Raw genomic sequence first — 13,881 nt, 5'->3', positions numbered from 1 at the left:
CAGGTCTCCTGCTCTTTCTTCCCTCGCCTTCCAGGCTCCAGCTGGGGAAGGGAGCAGGTCCTGTCCGGCCGGGAGAGGCGTGTGCAGCCCTGGCTGCAGACACAGCCTCCCTGTTTGGCTCCTGGCAGGGTGGGTGCATGGGTTTTTCCCTGCCGTTTTTGTTTCTTGTGGAGCTGCCTTTTCAGGCGGTTACACCCTGCTATCCCAGGAAGCTGACTGGAATTCAAAGGCTCTGCCAGTCCTTTGGCACTTTCTTTGTGCTGCAGGTTACAGGGATGGCTCCTGCAGCCCGGTGTCGACAGAGGGAAAGGTGTTCTCTCCTCCCAGACCAACCTGGGCACTGAGGTAATTACAGGGCTGGGTTAAATTGCCTCAAAGCCCCTCTGGGCCACTGCCTCTCCTCCCTGCATTGAGCTGGCAGCAGCACCAGCTCCTACAGCAACAGATTTCTTTTGGCTGTGTTTAGCTGGGCTCTCACAGCTCCCCTCGCCCCACACCACATCCAAACACATCCCATAGGAAGGGACTGGTGCTCCTGCTACAGCCTCGACAGGGCTGAGGGCTTGCTGGGACAGCAGCAGGCAGGACAGAGGTCTGATATCCTTTGTCTTGTCAGCGATGCCACCAAAATGTTACTGTTTCAGGAGCCAGGCTCTTCCTGCTCCAGCTGGGCTGCCAAATCCAGGGGTGCAGCCCCCCTGTTCCCATCGATGTTAGGTGGGTTGTTTTATGGCTTAATGACACCTTTGCACTGCAGTGCTGGGGCTGGAGGTGTCACCAGCTCAAATATCGGGACCCTTTACTCCGGGCAGGGGAAACCAGTGTGGACCAGTGTGCTTTGTGCCGGGCCGGGGGCTCACAGCGAGGGCCGGAGCCCTCGGGATTTCACAGCCTGCGCTCCTTGCAGGAGTTCAGCTGTGAAGCCCAGCGAGATGATTTGAATAATTTAATACCGGGCTGTGACCAAGCCTGGCGAAAGGGTAAAGGAAACAAAGAGGCCCCCAGCCCCGAGCAACAAAAGCTCCTGAAACGACAAGCTGAGGCATGTCCGCACTGCCGGAGGCAGAGAGCAGCCTGGGCAAATAGGCCAGTTGCATTCCTCACGTCTGCCGCTTTGTTTCCCTGCAGAAGCTCCTGGTGAAATCTGCAGGTCTCAGGGCTTCTCCCTTTATCCTTGTTTTGTTCCCGTGTTCTGTGGAGCTGGTGGTGGATCAGCCGTGTCCCTGTGGCTCTTCCTGCTAAGGAAGGCAGAGCCAGAGGGGAGCGAGAAGGGGAGGTGTGGGATGAGGCTGCCTGTCCCCTTTTGTGCATCCTGGTGTGGGTCCCCTCTGGCCATTGTCACCCAGGGAAAAGCTGTCCCTATTCCCAGTAAGATCCCGCTGACCTGGGGCTGTTGCTGTCAGCAGGAAACAGCCCAAACCGCCTGCTGATCCCAGAGCTGATTTGTTTTGATTCCAGCACCTCTGTCGAGGTCGTATCCTCATTCCCACGAGGCTTGGCAGAATTGGCAGAAGGTGCGGCTGCCGTCCGTCTGTCCAGCCGCCTCACTCCCTTACCCCCCGCCCTCCCTGGGCAGGCCCCAGAAGCAGGGAGAGGACTCTCCCCACTCCTTTCCCTGGGGCAAAACACTCCACCTTAACTTCTTTAGAAGCCAGAGCGTCAGTTTTCTGTCCCTCCAGTTTAAGTTAAATACAAGGAGGAGGGATGGAGCAGGAGTGCAGGCCAGGGAGAGGCTGGGGAAGAGGACAAGAGGCCTCTCCAAGCCCAGATGGGTTCAAGGAGTGACCCATCATAGGGGACAGGGAACATATCGCCTCCACAAAGGGAATTGCCCTGAGTGTCGCCTTTGTGTGAGACAAATGCCTGGCTGTGATGCTGAGTGCGGGGAGGGCTTTCCTTAGGGAAAGGGGAAAAGGAGGGATCTTTGTTTGCAGGGTCTGACACCTCCCAGCCGCCCTGCCGGCACAGCCAGCACCTTCTGATGGCTTTGTCAGCTCCTGGCTAATTAGCAGAGATGCTCTTCAGTGAGGTTAGGGAAGAATAATTTTAAAAACATCAAAGAGAAGCAGTAAATAATGATAAAAGTCGGGTGTTTCATGCCTGTCATCGGAGGCACAGGCTGTCTGAGCTTACAGGACTGATGTGTCCTGTCTTTGGTGGTAGAAACACCAGGAGTCCCATCACCCCCCGGGATGCCAAGGGCCTTGTCCTTTTGGCCTGAACTTTGTCTCATAACTGTGTCCAGGGACAGTTTTTAGTCAGGGCCAGGTCATAGTATGTCAGGGACAGTGTCTGGGATAGTGCCTATCTCTTGTTGGAGGCAGCCTGGCTCCAGGGCATGCTGGCACGTAGTGGCAGAACCAGCTGGACCATGTGGCTGCTGGTAGATCCTGCCCTTGGGGGTCACAGCCCTGAGCAAACCTGGCTGGGGAGCACCTCAACCCCAGCTCGAGGTACCTGCTGCACCCCACTGCTCCCTGTACAGTTGCCCACCGTCACTTGTTTTTACATGTTGGGTTTCCAGGCTCGCTGGGAGCTGGTTAAAGTTTAGCTCAGTGCTCTCCACCATCCAAGCAGGCTGCCAGCTACTCACCTCCCTCAGAAAATCCCCTGCCATGACTGTTCATGTTCAGTGTACACCAACACAAGCTTCCCTGATATTTGGGAGCTAAAACCCCGTTGCAGCTCAGGCTGTGGCAGGACAACCTGCCACCCCTCAGGGTAACCACAGAAATCAGCCCCCCATCCTCTCCTTGGCAGCTCTGGCAGCAAACAGGCGGGCTGCCTGCTTCCCCTCGGGCTGCTGGAGGGTTTTATTTTAAGCAGAGCCTCTCAGGGAGAAGGGTAACGTGAGCTCCTTGAGTGACAAGTGATAGAGCTCGAGTTGCTCAGCGTGTCCCCCAGGAATCCCTCTCCTCTGCCATTTGCTAATTGAAAACTGCTAACATTTGGGTCTGGAGCAACTGCTGCCCTTAATGGGAAGCTGGCTGGAGTGAGCGTTGGTGGGACTAACACATGCTCACAGCCTGTCATCTGCTCAGCTCCATCTCTGGGGAAAGGGGCAAATACTCCCATATGCTGCTCTGATTTCTGAAAGAGTGATGAGGGGGCTAGAGCTAGACAGATTTGCTTTTATTCTCCCTCCTCCAGGCTTTTGCTCTGTTACAAACCGTGGCTGGAGGGTTGCTGATGGCTGCAGCCTGGGGCATGAGCTCCCAGCAAGACAAAGCCACGGGAGCTTGTGTGTCCCCCCATGCCCGTAGAGTGGGGGGCTCAGGGCAGCCCCTCCATGTCCTGCTGTGGGTGATGGCTGGACACAAGTAGCTCTCTGTGGCAGGTGTCTGGGAGCTGTATCTCACCTCCAGCCTTGCTCAGGGGCACAACTGTGGCCCCAGGCTGCCTGCAGGAGAGTGAAACCCCTGGGGCACCCCCGAGTAAAGAAGGAGACACAGGGTTAGTGAGGACAGCAGTGTGTGCTCCAGGAGCCCAGCTCTGGGCCAGGGGAGGCTGCAGTGATGGGGGGGCTCTGCAGGTTGTGCACAAGCCCCCAGGGTGGCCGTGTGCGATGTGATGTTGATGCTCCCCAACCTCCTGGGGTGGCTGTCCTCAGTGCAGTGGGTCGCAGGCCCTTGAGATGACTGTTCCCAGCGTGGTGGGTACCAACCCCCCCGGGGGTGCTGTGCCCGGTGGGGTGCTCCCCAAGTCCCCAAGGTGGCTGTCCCCAGCGTGATGGTCCCCAAGCCCCTTGGAGGGGCTGCCGCCGATGTGACGCTCCCCCAGTCCTTGTCTGTCCCCAGTGTGATGCTCTCCGAGCCCCCGGGGTGCCAGGACCGCTCCATCCCCCCCCGTTGAGGCGGGGAGGCGGGGCGCGGGCGGGAGGCGGTGGCGGTGCCGTCCCCCGGCCCGGGGCGCAGGGGCGGGCTCAGGCCGATCCCACCGCCCCGTCCGGCCCCGTCCGGCCCCCGGGCGGAGCCGGGCGCGGAGCGCGGAGCCGAGCGGGCGCGGGGCGGCGGCGGGCGCGGGGCGGCGGGATGCCGGGCTACGACTACAAGCTGCTGGAGCGGCCGCGGCGGCGGGTGCTGTGCCCGCTCTGCGGGAAGCCCATGCGGGAGCCCGTCCGCGTCTCCACCTGCGGCCACCGCTTCTGCGACACCTGCCTGCAGGAGTTCCTCAGGTGAGACCCCGCAGCACGTCACGGACGACCCGACCTGACGTCGCGCCGCGCACCCCTTCCCACCGTGGGGCACCCCGGCCGCCCATCCCCGCACCGCCGGATGCGGGGTCCCGCACCCCGGGGGGGGACGGGTGCTTCCCCCCCCCCCAATTCGCCGCCGGCCCCAGGGGTGCGGTGCCCGCGGGTGCGGGGTGCTCCAAAGAGGGGTGCGGGGGGCCCCGGGCGGGGCCGGAGTGAGGGGAGCACGGGGGTGCGGATGTCCCGGGCCTGGGTAGGGATGCGAGTACCCCGGGGAGGGGTGTCCCGGGCCGGGGAGCGGCTGCGGCGTGCCCTGGAAAAAGGTGCGGGGTGCTCGGGGGTGCGCGGTGCCCCGAGAAAGGTGCAGGGCGTCCCAAGATGCCCCGGGCCGGGGAAAGGTGCGGGTTGCGTGGTGGTGCCCCGGGCCAGGGAGGGGGTGCGGGGCGCGCCCAGGCTGTGACAGCCGCCTGCGGGGTGCAGCGGCCCGTGGCCCCTTTCGGTGAGGAGGAGGAGGAAGAAGAGGGCCCGGTAAAGCCCGGAGCGGCGAGTTTCGAGATTCGAGCTTAACCCCTTCCTGCCCCGGCCCCGCCGGAGGAAGCGACCGGGGTGTGTGTGTGTGTGTGTGTGTGTGTTGAGGGGTCCGGCCACCCCGGTGCCCCCGCGCCCAGGAGGGAGCCCAACCCGTCCGTGTGTGCTCGCTGGGAGCGAGGAGCCGGGGCCTCTTCCCACCCGCGCGGTTTGGGACCCCCGGTACCGGTACCGGCAGCCCGGGGGCACGTGCGAGGCCGGTGCTGCCCCGGTTCGGGGCCGCCGCACTCGCTGCGGTGCCGGGGGTCCCCCCAGGGCTCGGCGAGGGGATGCTCGTGCTCCCCCGGGGCGATAACCAGCGTCACTCTGGGCCCCGGTTTCCGCTGCCGCCTCCGGCTGCACCTTTCCCCGCCGGGGCGACCTTCGCCCGGGACGGTCCCCGGGAGCCACAGACACCGTGGCCAGTTTCTACGAAACCGGGCGTTCCCCGGGGCACGTGTCAGAACGCATCTGCTCCCTGCCCCCCCTCCGCACCCCTTCCGCCGGCACCTCCGTTCTACCGGGACAGCCAGACACAGGGGCCCCTCACCGAGCACACCCCGTTTTCACCGGATCAGGTTTGGGCATCTCTTGGACTGAGCCGTCCAGCCCCACCGCGGTGCCGGGAGGGGGGTGCTGGGGGGTGCCGGGGTTCCCCACCCTGTCACCTCGCTGTGCCCCAACACGCCGTGAAGGTCAGAGGCAAGGACGGTCCTCCTGGGTGCTGCCTCAGCACATTCCCTGCCCGGCCAAGCATGAGGAATGGGGAGGCTTTGTCGGGGATTAGGCGCTGGCTTCGGGTCATTGTCCCGCTTCCCCCCCCAGCCCCAGCACCCCAACACCATGCACAGGGTGCAGATATGGCTGACTGCCCTGGAAAGGTGTGATGCCAGCTCCAAGGCAATGCCAGCCGCTGGGCAATGCCACCCACAGGCTCCCTGGAAAGGGATGGGTGCCCGACCCTGTCCTAGGGCACCTTATCTTGGTAGATGCCTGATGACTCCCACGGAACCACCTGCAGTAAACAGAGCAAATACGTGGCATGGCTGAATGCAGCCGTGCCCTGCATGAATCACACCCCACGGCATTGAGCTGGGGCTCCTGGGGGTCACTTGCACCCCCAGCACAGGGCTAGTGGCCGCAGGGGAGATGACAGTGCCATGCCCAGGCCATCCCAGGCCAGCGTGTGCCAGGCAGCACAGCTGGCTCTGTCCCGAGGTCTCGCATCCACTTGGCAGCCCCAGTCGAGGCCACGCCGACGCCTGCCAAGGGCACTCGGTCATTAGACAGGCAGGAGCTGTGCAGGCAATGCAACCTCATCCAGGGACACAAGAGCCACAAGGTCCCTGTTTGTCCCTGCTGCGTGTCCCTGTAGGCAGCACCTGTGGTCTCCCACCCCAGTGTCCATCAGGGATGGCACGTGGACACCCTCACCTGTTCCCAGGCATGGTGGTGTGGGGACCAGAGGTGATGGTGGCTCCTGGTGAGCGGTGTCACAGGCCGGGCTGCCTGTTTGGCTCCATCCCCATCTCCACCTCACACTGCCACTCTGCAGCTCAGGGCTGAGCAGGGCCCTTCCCAGCTGAGGGACAGCCTTCTGGAGGAGCACCCCATCCTGGGGGCCCAGCATGATGGGGACCCCTCTGGGGTGGCTGCCTGTCCCTGTCCTGGCTCACTACGATGGCTGATGGGGCCATTTCCTGTGGAGGGAGAGCCCCAGGGCCACACATCCGGGCTGCACATCTGGTGCCCAGCTGTTGCCCTCCCCCACCTCCCCTGGGCCCCAGCACCTGGGGCTGTGGGAGCCCCGTCCCCTGCCGGCCCCATCCTGGCCAGCCGCCGGCACCCTCCTTAATCCCAGGGGCCGGGGCAGGCGAGGGGCTGCCGGGGCTCCAGATGGTGCCACGAGCAGCGGCTGGCCCAGGCCCCTGGGGACGGGGGCCGCCGTGCCCGCCCGGGGGGGCGGGGGTTGCCTTGGGGGGGTGTCTGGCCGTAGCATTTCCCAGCTCAGACAGATGGAGCGGGATTAGAGCTGCAGCTCCCCCAGGGTCGTGGCTGGATTTGGTACGGGGAGGGTGGAGGGACAGCGCCAGTGTCCTGGGATGGGATGGCGAGGACCCGATGGGATATTGTGTCTGTGTCACTGGTGCTGTTCCCCATCCCTGAGTGATCCTGACCCCTCTGTGTCTTGCAGCGAAGGTGTCTTCAAGTGCCCGGAGGACCAGCTGCCCCTGGACTACGCCAAGGTGAGCCTGGCACATGGATGGGTACCTCCCTCCAAGGTGACATCTCCGCCAAGGCGCCGTCCCAAGGCTCTAAACAGCGCCTGGCACAGCCACGCCGGGCTGGCACAGGCACTCAGGCGGAAGCAAGAGCCCTTTGTGCTGCGGGGCCGGGGAGCGGAAACCCGCTCCCGACAAAGGGTGCTTGTTGCTGTGCCAGTGGGGGATCCGGCCCCGGGCTGAGTGCCCACGGCTCCCAGCCAGGCTGTGCTGGGGGTCTGTGTGCCCACAGCCTGGTGCAGGAAGCTCAAGTCCCTGTGTTACCCCCCCAGATCTACCCCGACCCGGAGCTGGAGGCGCAGGTGCTGAGCCTGGCCATCCGCTGCATCCACAGCGAGGAGGGCTGTCGCTGGAGCGGGCTCATCAAGCACCTCCAGGTAGGGGCCGGCAGGATGGGGTGAGGGTCGAGGTTCTGTCCCATGGCCCTCCTTCACCATCCCTATGCCCCGCAGGCCCATCTCAGCACCTGTGGCTTCAACGTGATCCCCTGCCCCAACCGGTGCAGCGCCAAACTGAGCCGCCGCGACCTGCCCGAGCACGTCCAGCACGGCTGCCCCAAGCGCCGGGTCAAGTGCGAGTTCTGCGCCAGTGACTTCACTGGGGAGGCCTTTGAGGTGGGCAACAGGGGGGCAGCATGCAGGGGGTGACACTATGGGAGACACAGCCATGGGGTTGGCCTGGCGGGAACACTGTGGGAAGCCCAGCCTGGCCATGGGGGACACAGCCTTGTGAGGGAAACCATGGAGGATACAACCTGGGCATGGGGACAGAGCCTGGATGGGAGGCACATCATGAGTGTAACAGCCTTGTGGGGACATGGACATGTGGGCTCCTGGTCCCTGTGACCCTGGCCATAGGGGCACCGTATGGCCCCATCCCTGGCAGGGCTGGCTGGTGAGGGCAGACAGAGGGTGACGATGCTGTCATGGTCCCCAGGGCCACCAGGGCACGTGTCCCCAGGAGAGTGTGTACTGCGAGAACAAGTGTGGGGCCCGCATGATGCGGCGCCTGCTGTCCCAGCACGCCCTGGCCGAGTGCCCCAAGCGCACCCAGCCCTGCACCTACTGCTCCAAGGAGTTTGTCTTCGACACCATCCAGGTGAGATGGGGCCGATGGGGACCCTCACCCCACTGGCTCCCAGCACTGGCTGACAGCCACTCTGCCTCCCCAGAACCACCAGTACCAGTGTCCCCGGTACCCTGTGCCGTGCCCCAACCAGTGTGGGACACCCAGCATCCCCCGGGAGGACGTGCCCACCCACCTCAAGGAGAGCTGCAACACTGCCATGCTGCTGTGCCCCTTCAAGGAGGCTGGCTGCAAGCACCGGGTGAGTGTGTCCCTGTGACCAACCTGCCCTGGGGGTTCATGGGGTGTCGTTCCCTACCATATTGTGCCTGTGCTCCACAACATCCCCACACCACTCCTGCCCTATCTGTCCCGTCCCCTGAGCTGGTTCTCTTCTGTCCCATCCATGTGGCTCCATGACATCCCCATCCTTGTCCTGCCTCACCCCGTGTCACTTTGCCACCCAAGTGTCCCCATGCCATCCCAACCAGGTGTCCCTGAGCCACCCCTGTGTCCCTACAAATTCCTGCTCCAGCACCCCCATCTCCATGGCACCTTTCCCTCCTGTCTCGTGCCATCTCCCAATGTCCCCGCTGACAATCCCACTGTCCCCACAGTGCCCCAAGCTGGCCATGGGTCGGCACCTGGAGGAGAGCACCAAGGCACACCTGGGCATGGTGTGTGCCCTGGTGAGCCGGCAGCGGCAGGAGATCCTGGAGCTGCGGCGTGACATGGAGGAGCTGTCAGTGAGCAGCGACGGGACCCTCATCTGGAAGATCGCCGACTACGCCCGCAAGCTGCAGGAGGCCAAAGCCCGCAGCAACTACGAGTTCTTCAGCCCCCCCTTCTACACCCACAAGTACGGCTACAAGCTCCAGGTCTCGGCTTTCCTCAACGGCAACGGGAGCGGGGAGAGCAGCCACCTCTCCGTCTACATCCGTGTGCTGCCGGGAGAGTACGACAACCTGCTGGAGTGGCCCTTCTCCTACCGCGTCACCTTCTCCCTGCTGGACCAGAGCGACCCCTCGCTCTCCAAGCCCCAGCACATCACCGAGACCTTCCATCCCGATCCCAACTGGAAAAACTTCCAGAAGCCGGGAGCCTCGCGCAGCTCCCTGGACGAGAGCACCCTGGGCTTCGGCTACCCCAAGTTCATCTCCCACGAGGACATCAGGAAACGGAACTACGTGCGGGATAATGCCATCTTCATCAAAGCCTCGGTGGAGATCCCCCAGAAGATCCTGGCCTGAGCCTTTGAGGGGGGACAGGATGTGAGTGGGGCGCCCACCCAGGGGTGCCCCAAGTGGTGCTGAGCCCCTGCCCGCAGTCAGTGCTCCCGGCTTGGGGACGCTGCTGTGGCGCAGTGGTGGCTCTCAGGATAGGCAGGGATGGGGCTGCTCCCATGTCCCTGCTGGGGCTGGGACGCTCTGGCAGCCCCAGCTGCCCCCTGGGGGCAGCCCCTTCTCAGGTGCCCGGGGGTGCCGGGGGGCTGGGCCCCCCAAGCCTCTCACTGGGGCACCCAACAGCCCCTGCCAGCCTCACTGGGGACCCCGCAGGACCCCACTGCCCAGAGCCATATTTTGTAAGCTGGTGCTCCCCAGGTTGTTATTTATTTCCCCAAGCCGGGGCCGTTGCCCCCTTCCCACCTCTTTTTTTTTTCAATAAAGTTTTCTTGTATTTATTACGGCCGCCTGAACCTCCTTCCTTTGCCTGCCAGGATCGGGATGGCAGGACCCCCATCCCCAGCACTGGGGTGCTCCCTGTGCAGCTGTGGGTGCAGGGGACAGGGAGGGCAGGGACTGGGCTGGGGGGCACAGAGGGGGGTAATCCCTGACCCACATCCCGGCAGCAGACGGGCTCAGATGGAGCCGGTTAATTCGGTAATCACCATCAGCAGGGATGTGCCGGGGGTGGGGGGGTCGCCAGCCCCGGGGTGCTGTTTACCTGAAGAGCCCACACCCCCTCCCAGCACCAGCAGCCCCTCGTTAGCCCTGGGGCAATTAAAGCCCCTGGAAAGGCCGGGATCCCCAGCAGGGTGGGTGGGCAATGAGTGGGGGCACTAGGGTAGGCCCGGGGGGGTCTGGCTGGATCATGGCCCAGGTGCATGTCTCTGAACTCCCCCAAATCACCCTGGCAACAATGGGGGGTCGCTGTCTCTGCAGGATAATCCCACAATTGCATTAGTGCAGCCCTGGCTTAACACAATTAGCCCCTAATTAGCTGCACCCCGCGGCCCTGGCTGGGCTGGGGGGGCAGCATTGACGGGTGTCCCCATACACTGTTATCCCCTCGGGAATGTCCCCTGGGCAGGTCCCAGCGCAATGTGACCCTGGGGAACTGGGCGATACTCCTGCCCGTGCTGGTACCCAGTACCAGCCTGTACTGGTGCCCAGTTCTTGCCCATAGTGGTGCCCAGTATGAGCCCACACCACTGCCCAGTGCCAGCCCATAATGATGGGTGGTTCTTACCCATACTGGTGCCCAAACTGGTGCCTATAATCAGCCTGTATTGGTGCCCAGTGCCAGCCCAAACTGGTGCCCAGTGCCAACCCCTAATGATGGACAGTTCTCTCATAATGGTGCCCAAACTGGTGCCCAGTATCAGCCTGTACTGGTGTTCAGTGCCAGCCCATACTGGTGCCCAGTGCCCATACTGGTGCCAGCTCAAATTGATGGCCCATGCCAGCCCGTACTGGTGACCCATGCTAGCCTGTATTGATGCCCAGTGCCAGACCAAACTGGTGACTATTGCCAGTCCTCTGCCAGCCCATTCTGGTGACCAGTATCAGCCCGTAGTAGTGCCCAGTGCCATCCCTGTATCAGTGTCCACTGCTGGGTGCCAGCCCAAACTGGTGCTCAATGCCAGCCCTTTCTGGTGCCCAGTATCAGCCCATATTGGTGCCCACTGCCAGCCCAAACTGGTGCCCAGTACCAGGCAGTACTGGTGTTCAGTGCCATCCCTATATTAGTGCCCAGTGCCAACCCAAACTGGTGCCCAGTGCCAGCTCCTCCCGGTGCCCAGTTCCAGCCCGTCACAGTGCCCAGTTCCAGCCCATCCCTGTGCCCAGTATCAGCCTATACTGGTGCCCAGTTCCAGCCCATCCCAGGGCTCAGTTCCAGCCCGTCCCGGTGCCCCGTGCTCGGCTCGGTGGCTCCGCCGCGCGGTGAGTGCAGGAGCCGCTCCGGTACCGGAGGTTGCACCGCGGGGACCGAGCGATGAGCGAGGGGAAGGGAAGGGGAGGGGAGCATCGGTATGACATAGTGTTTATAGCGACTTATAGTCTTATAATGTATATTAATCATATACACTTTATTCTTATGTATTTTATGCTTATATTTTATTTCATAGTTAACATATACATTTGATATATAATACGTTTAAAATATTTTAAAATGTTAATACTTTATGTATTCTATTATATAATACCATGTTAATATATTATATTAATATTATATAATAAATTACATATAACTATATAAATACAATGGCATTATAGAATATCTCAGTATTTATTATATAACTTTTATATTATATAAATATATAATATAACTTTTATATTATATAAATCTTATATACATTTTATATTATATAACTTTTATATTATATAAATTTTATTTATCTAGTTACATATATTTTATGTTTATTATACATTATACATTATACATCTTTGATACCTATTCATAAATTTTATTATTTTATATTTCTATTTTTATATTTTGTATTTATTGCATTCATTTTATTTATATATTTTTATTTGTGCATATATATATATATATATGCATATATATGCATATATATATGTGTATATATATATATATATATATACACACATATCCACATGTGCACACACAGACTACAGGGTCTGCCCTGTCCCTCCTGCCAGGCATATATATATATATATATACACACATATCCACATGTGCACACACAGACTACAGGGTCTGCCCTGTCCCTCCTGCCAGGCCACATGCAGGGTACTGGCAGTCCCTTGTGTCACACCATTTACCTTAAAATAAATAAAATAAAATCAAAATCCAGGTATTATTTAGGAACTAAAAGTTCCAGCTGCTGTAGGAAGCAATGCTGGAGGAAACCTGGGCAGCAGCTCCTGGATTAGCTCAGGGAAAGCCCAGTGCCAGGAAACCAAGGAGGACAAAACCAAACCCAGGAGCTTGGGGCTGGCCCCATCCCCACCTCATGGACCTACTTCCAACCCTCTGCTTTTTTTGGGGGGGTTGATTTTTCCCTTTTCCTTCCATCTCCAGCCATAACTGTGGGATTTGCCTTTGGGTGCCGCTCTGGCAGTGCTGGCACAGACACCGGTGGGCACTGCACTCCAGCTCCGCGTACCTGGGCACGTCTGGAAATGTCAGTCTGATCTTCGAGCACCTCTTAACCTTCACGTGTTCCCAGGGAACGGGGGAGCGAATCCCCATCAAAGCCTGGGCTGCAGAGCGGGAGGAGGAGATGCTCTTAATGCTCAAGGAGGAGAGGAAGACAAATTGATTTGCTACTAAATTTAGCCTCATGTATCAAGTTTAAAATAAACTTCCTGGAAACTTGTTGGTTTGAAGGTTTATTCGGAAGGTATTTCAAAAGGTGCTCAAGCCAGAGAGGAAAACCATATTAAATACCCCAAATATCGAGGGAGACCCCACCTGGAGGGCAGGGGCTGGACTTTTGCTTGTCTAAGACCCCAACCACAGTGGAGATGCCCTTATCTAACTAACCATCAAATCCTTTTGACACCTTTGGGATGCAGACAGGGAGGATTTTTGGCAAAACCGCTTCATCTGTTCACGCCATAGAGCCTCGATTTGTGCTGATCCTCGAGGCCTCTTCACCAAGGCAGCAAAACCAGACATTGATACTGTACAGGGAGAAAAATGTGAGTCAAATTTGCTTTGAACATCCTTTATTAAAGACCGGCCCAGGCCCCCTACCTCTCCAGCCCTTTGCCCCCCCAGGACTGAGGGGTTTGAGGGCAGTGAAGGTTTACAAGGATTTACAGTAGTTTTTTGGTGCTATTTCACTTCAATGTCAGTGCGTTTCTCAGGCTTGCAGCCACCCCAGCAGAGTCAATGGGCTGTACCCAATTGCTTTGAAATTAACTGAAACTAAGCAGATAAAATACTCCAGTAATTTCATTGCAATTTGGCTCTGCTGAGCACTGAGGAGCACCTGAAAGGCGGCTCTTGCTGGAATATGTCCAACACGTGCTCCTCCAGCTCAGACCTGAGGAGCTGACAGCAACATGACCCTTTCCTTTGGCTCCTCCACTCCTGGGACGCCCCAGGACCGTGCACTGAGCAGGACATTTTCCAGCTCTGATTTTTTTTTGCAGCATCCACAGCATTGTTCCTTTCTAAACAGCCTCATCACGAGATGACAGAGCTGCTGGAGTTCGCAAAGAACATCGGGGTGTTGCCCAACTTGGGTCAAAAGTTTTGGAATATTTGGCCCTAAAGAAGAAGTTTTAAAAGGCTGGATCTTACTTGAAGCCTCCAGCTCAGCTGTGGCTGTAGGTGAATCCTCAGCGGAAGCAGCAGCTGCTCACACCAAGTCCCTGCTGGCTCATTGTCCACAGATTTTTACTCCAGTCAACAGGTCCAACTGGCTGCAGAGATGATGAGAAAGTCTCCTAAAAACTCCTTGCAGAAAAGATTCTTCCTGTTAGGGGGATGGATGAAGAAACCAGATACCGAAGAAACTCCAAGTCAAAGGAGAGGAGGATCCTGGAGCTCCAATGGATGGAGCAGCTGCTCTCAGCATTC

General features: G+C 59.3%; 1 protein-coding gene across 1 annotated transcript; it reads left to right on the top strand.

The window, feature by feature from the left end:
* The first annotated feature begins 4,031 nt into the window (after window positions 1-4,031).
* Window positions 4,032-9,749, top strand: TRAF4 (TNF receptor associated factor 4). Its single transcript, XM_017832622.1, has 7 exons — window positions 4,032-4,174; window positions 6,954-7,005; window positions 7,314-7,418; window positions 7,494-7,655; window positions 7,978-8,139; window positions 8,213-8,368; window positions 8,724-9,749. Exons 1-7 carry the CDS (start codon window positions 4,032-4,034, stop codon window positions 9,354-9,356), a joined length of 1,413 nt encoding a protein of 470 aa, XP_017688111.1. The 3' UTR covers window positions 9,357-9,749.
* The last annotated feature ends 4,132 nt before the right edge of the window (window positions 9,750-13,881 follow it).

This window comes from Lepidothrix coronata, unplaced genomic scaffold, assembly GCF_001604755.1.
Source record: "Lepidothrix coronata isolate B3197 unplaced genomic scaffold, Lepidothrix_coronata-1.0 Scaffold203, whole genome shotgun sequence".
NCBI classification, from domain to species: domain Eukaryota; kingdom Metazoa; phylum Chordata; class Aves; order Passeriformes; family Pipridae; genus Lepidothrix; species Lepidothrix coronata.
The sequence above is the reverse complement of the archived record's forward strand: the minus strand, read 5'-3'. Positions and strand labels throughout refer to the sequence as shown.

Excerpts from the sequence above, each read along its gene's own strand:
- TRAF4 (XM_017832622.1), top strand. The coding sequence starts at position 4,032 with ATGCCGGGCTACGACTACAAGCTGCTGGAGCGGCCGCGGCGGCGGGTG. Across the intron at positions 7,656-7,977 it reads TCACTGGGGAGGCCTTTGAG|GGCCACCAGGGCACGTGTCC; the intron begins GTGGGCAACAGG and ends CATGGTCCCCAG. Across the intron at positions 8,140-8,212 it reads TTGTCTTCGACACCATCCAG|AACCACCAGTACCAGTGTCC; the intron begins GTGAGATGGGGC and ends CTGCCTCCCCAG.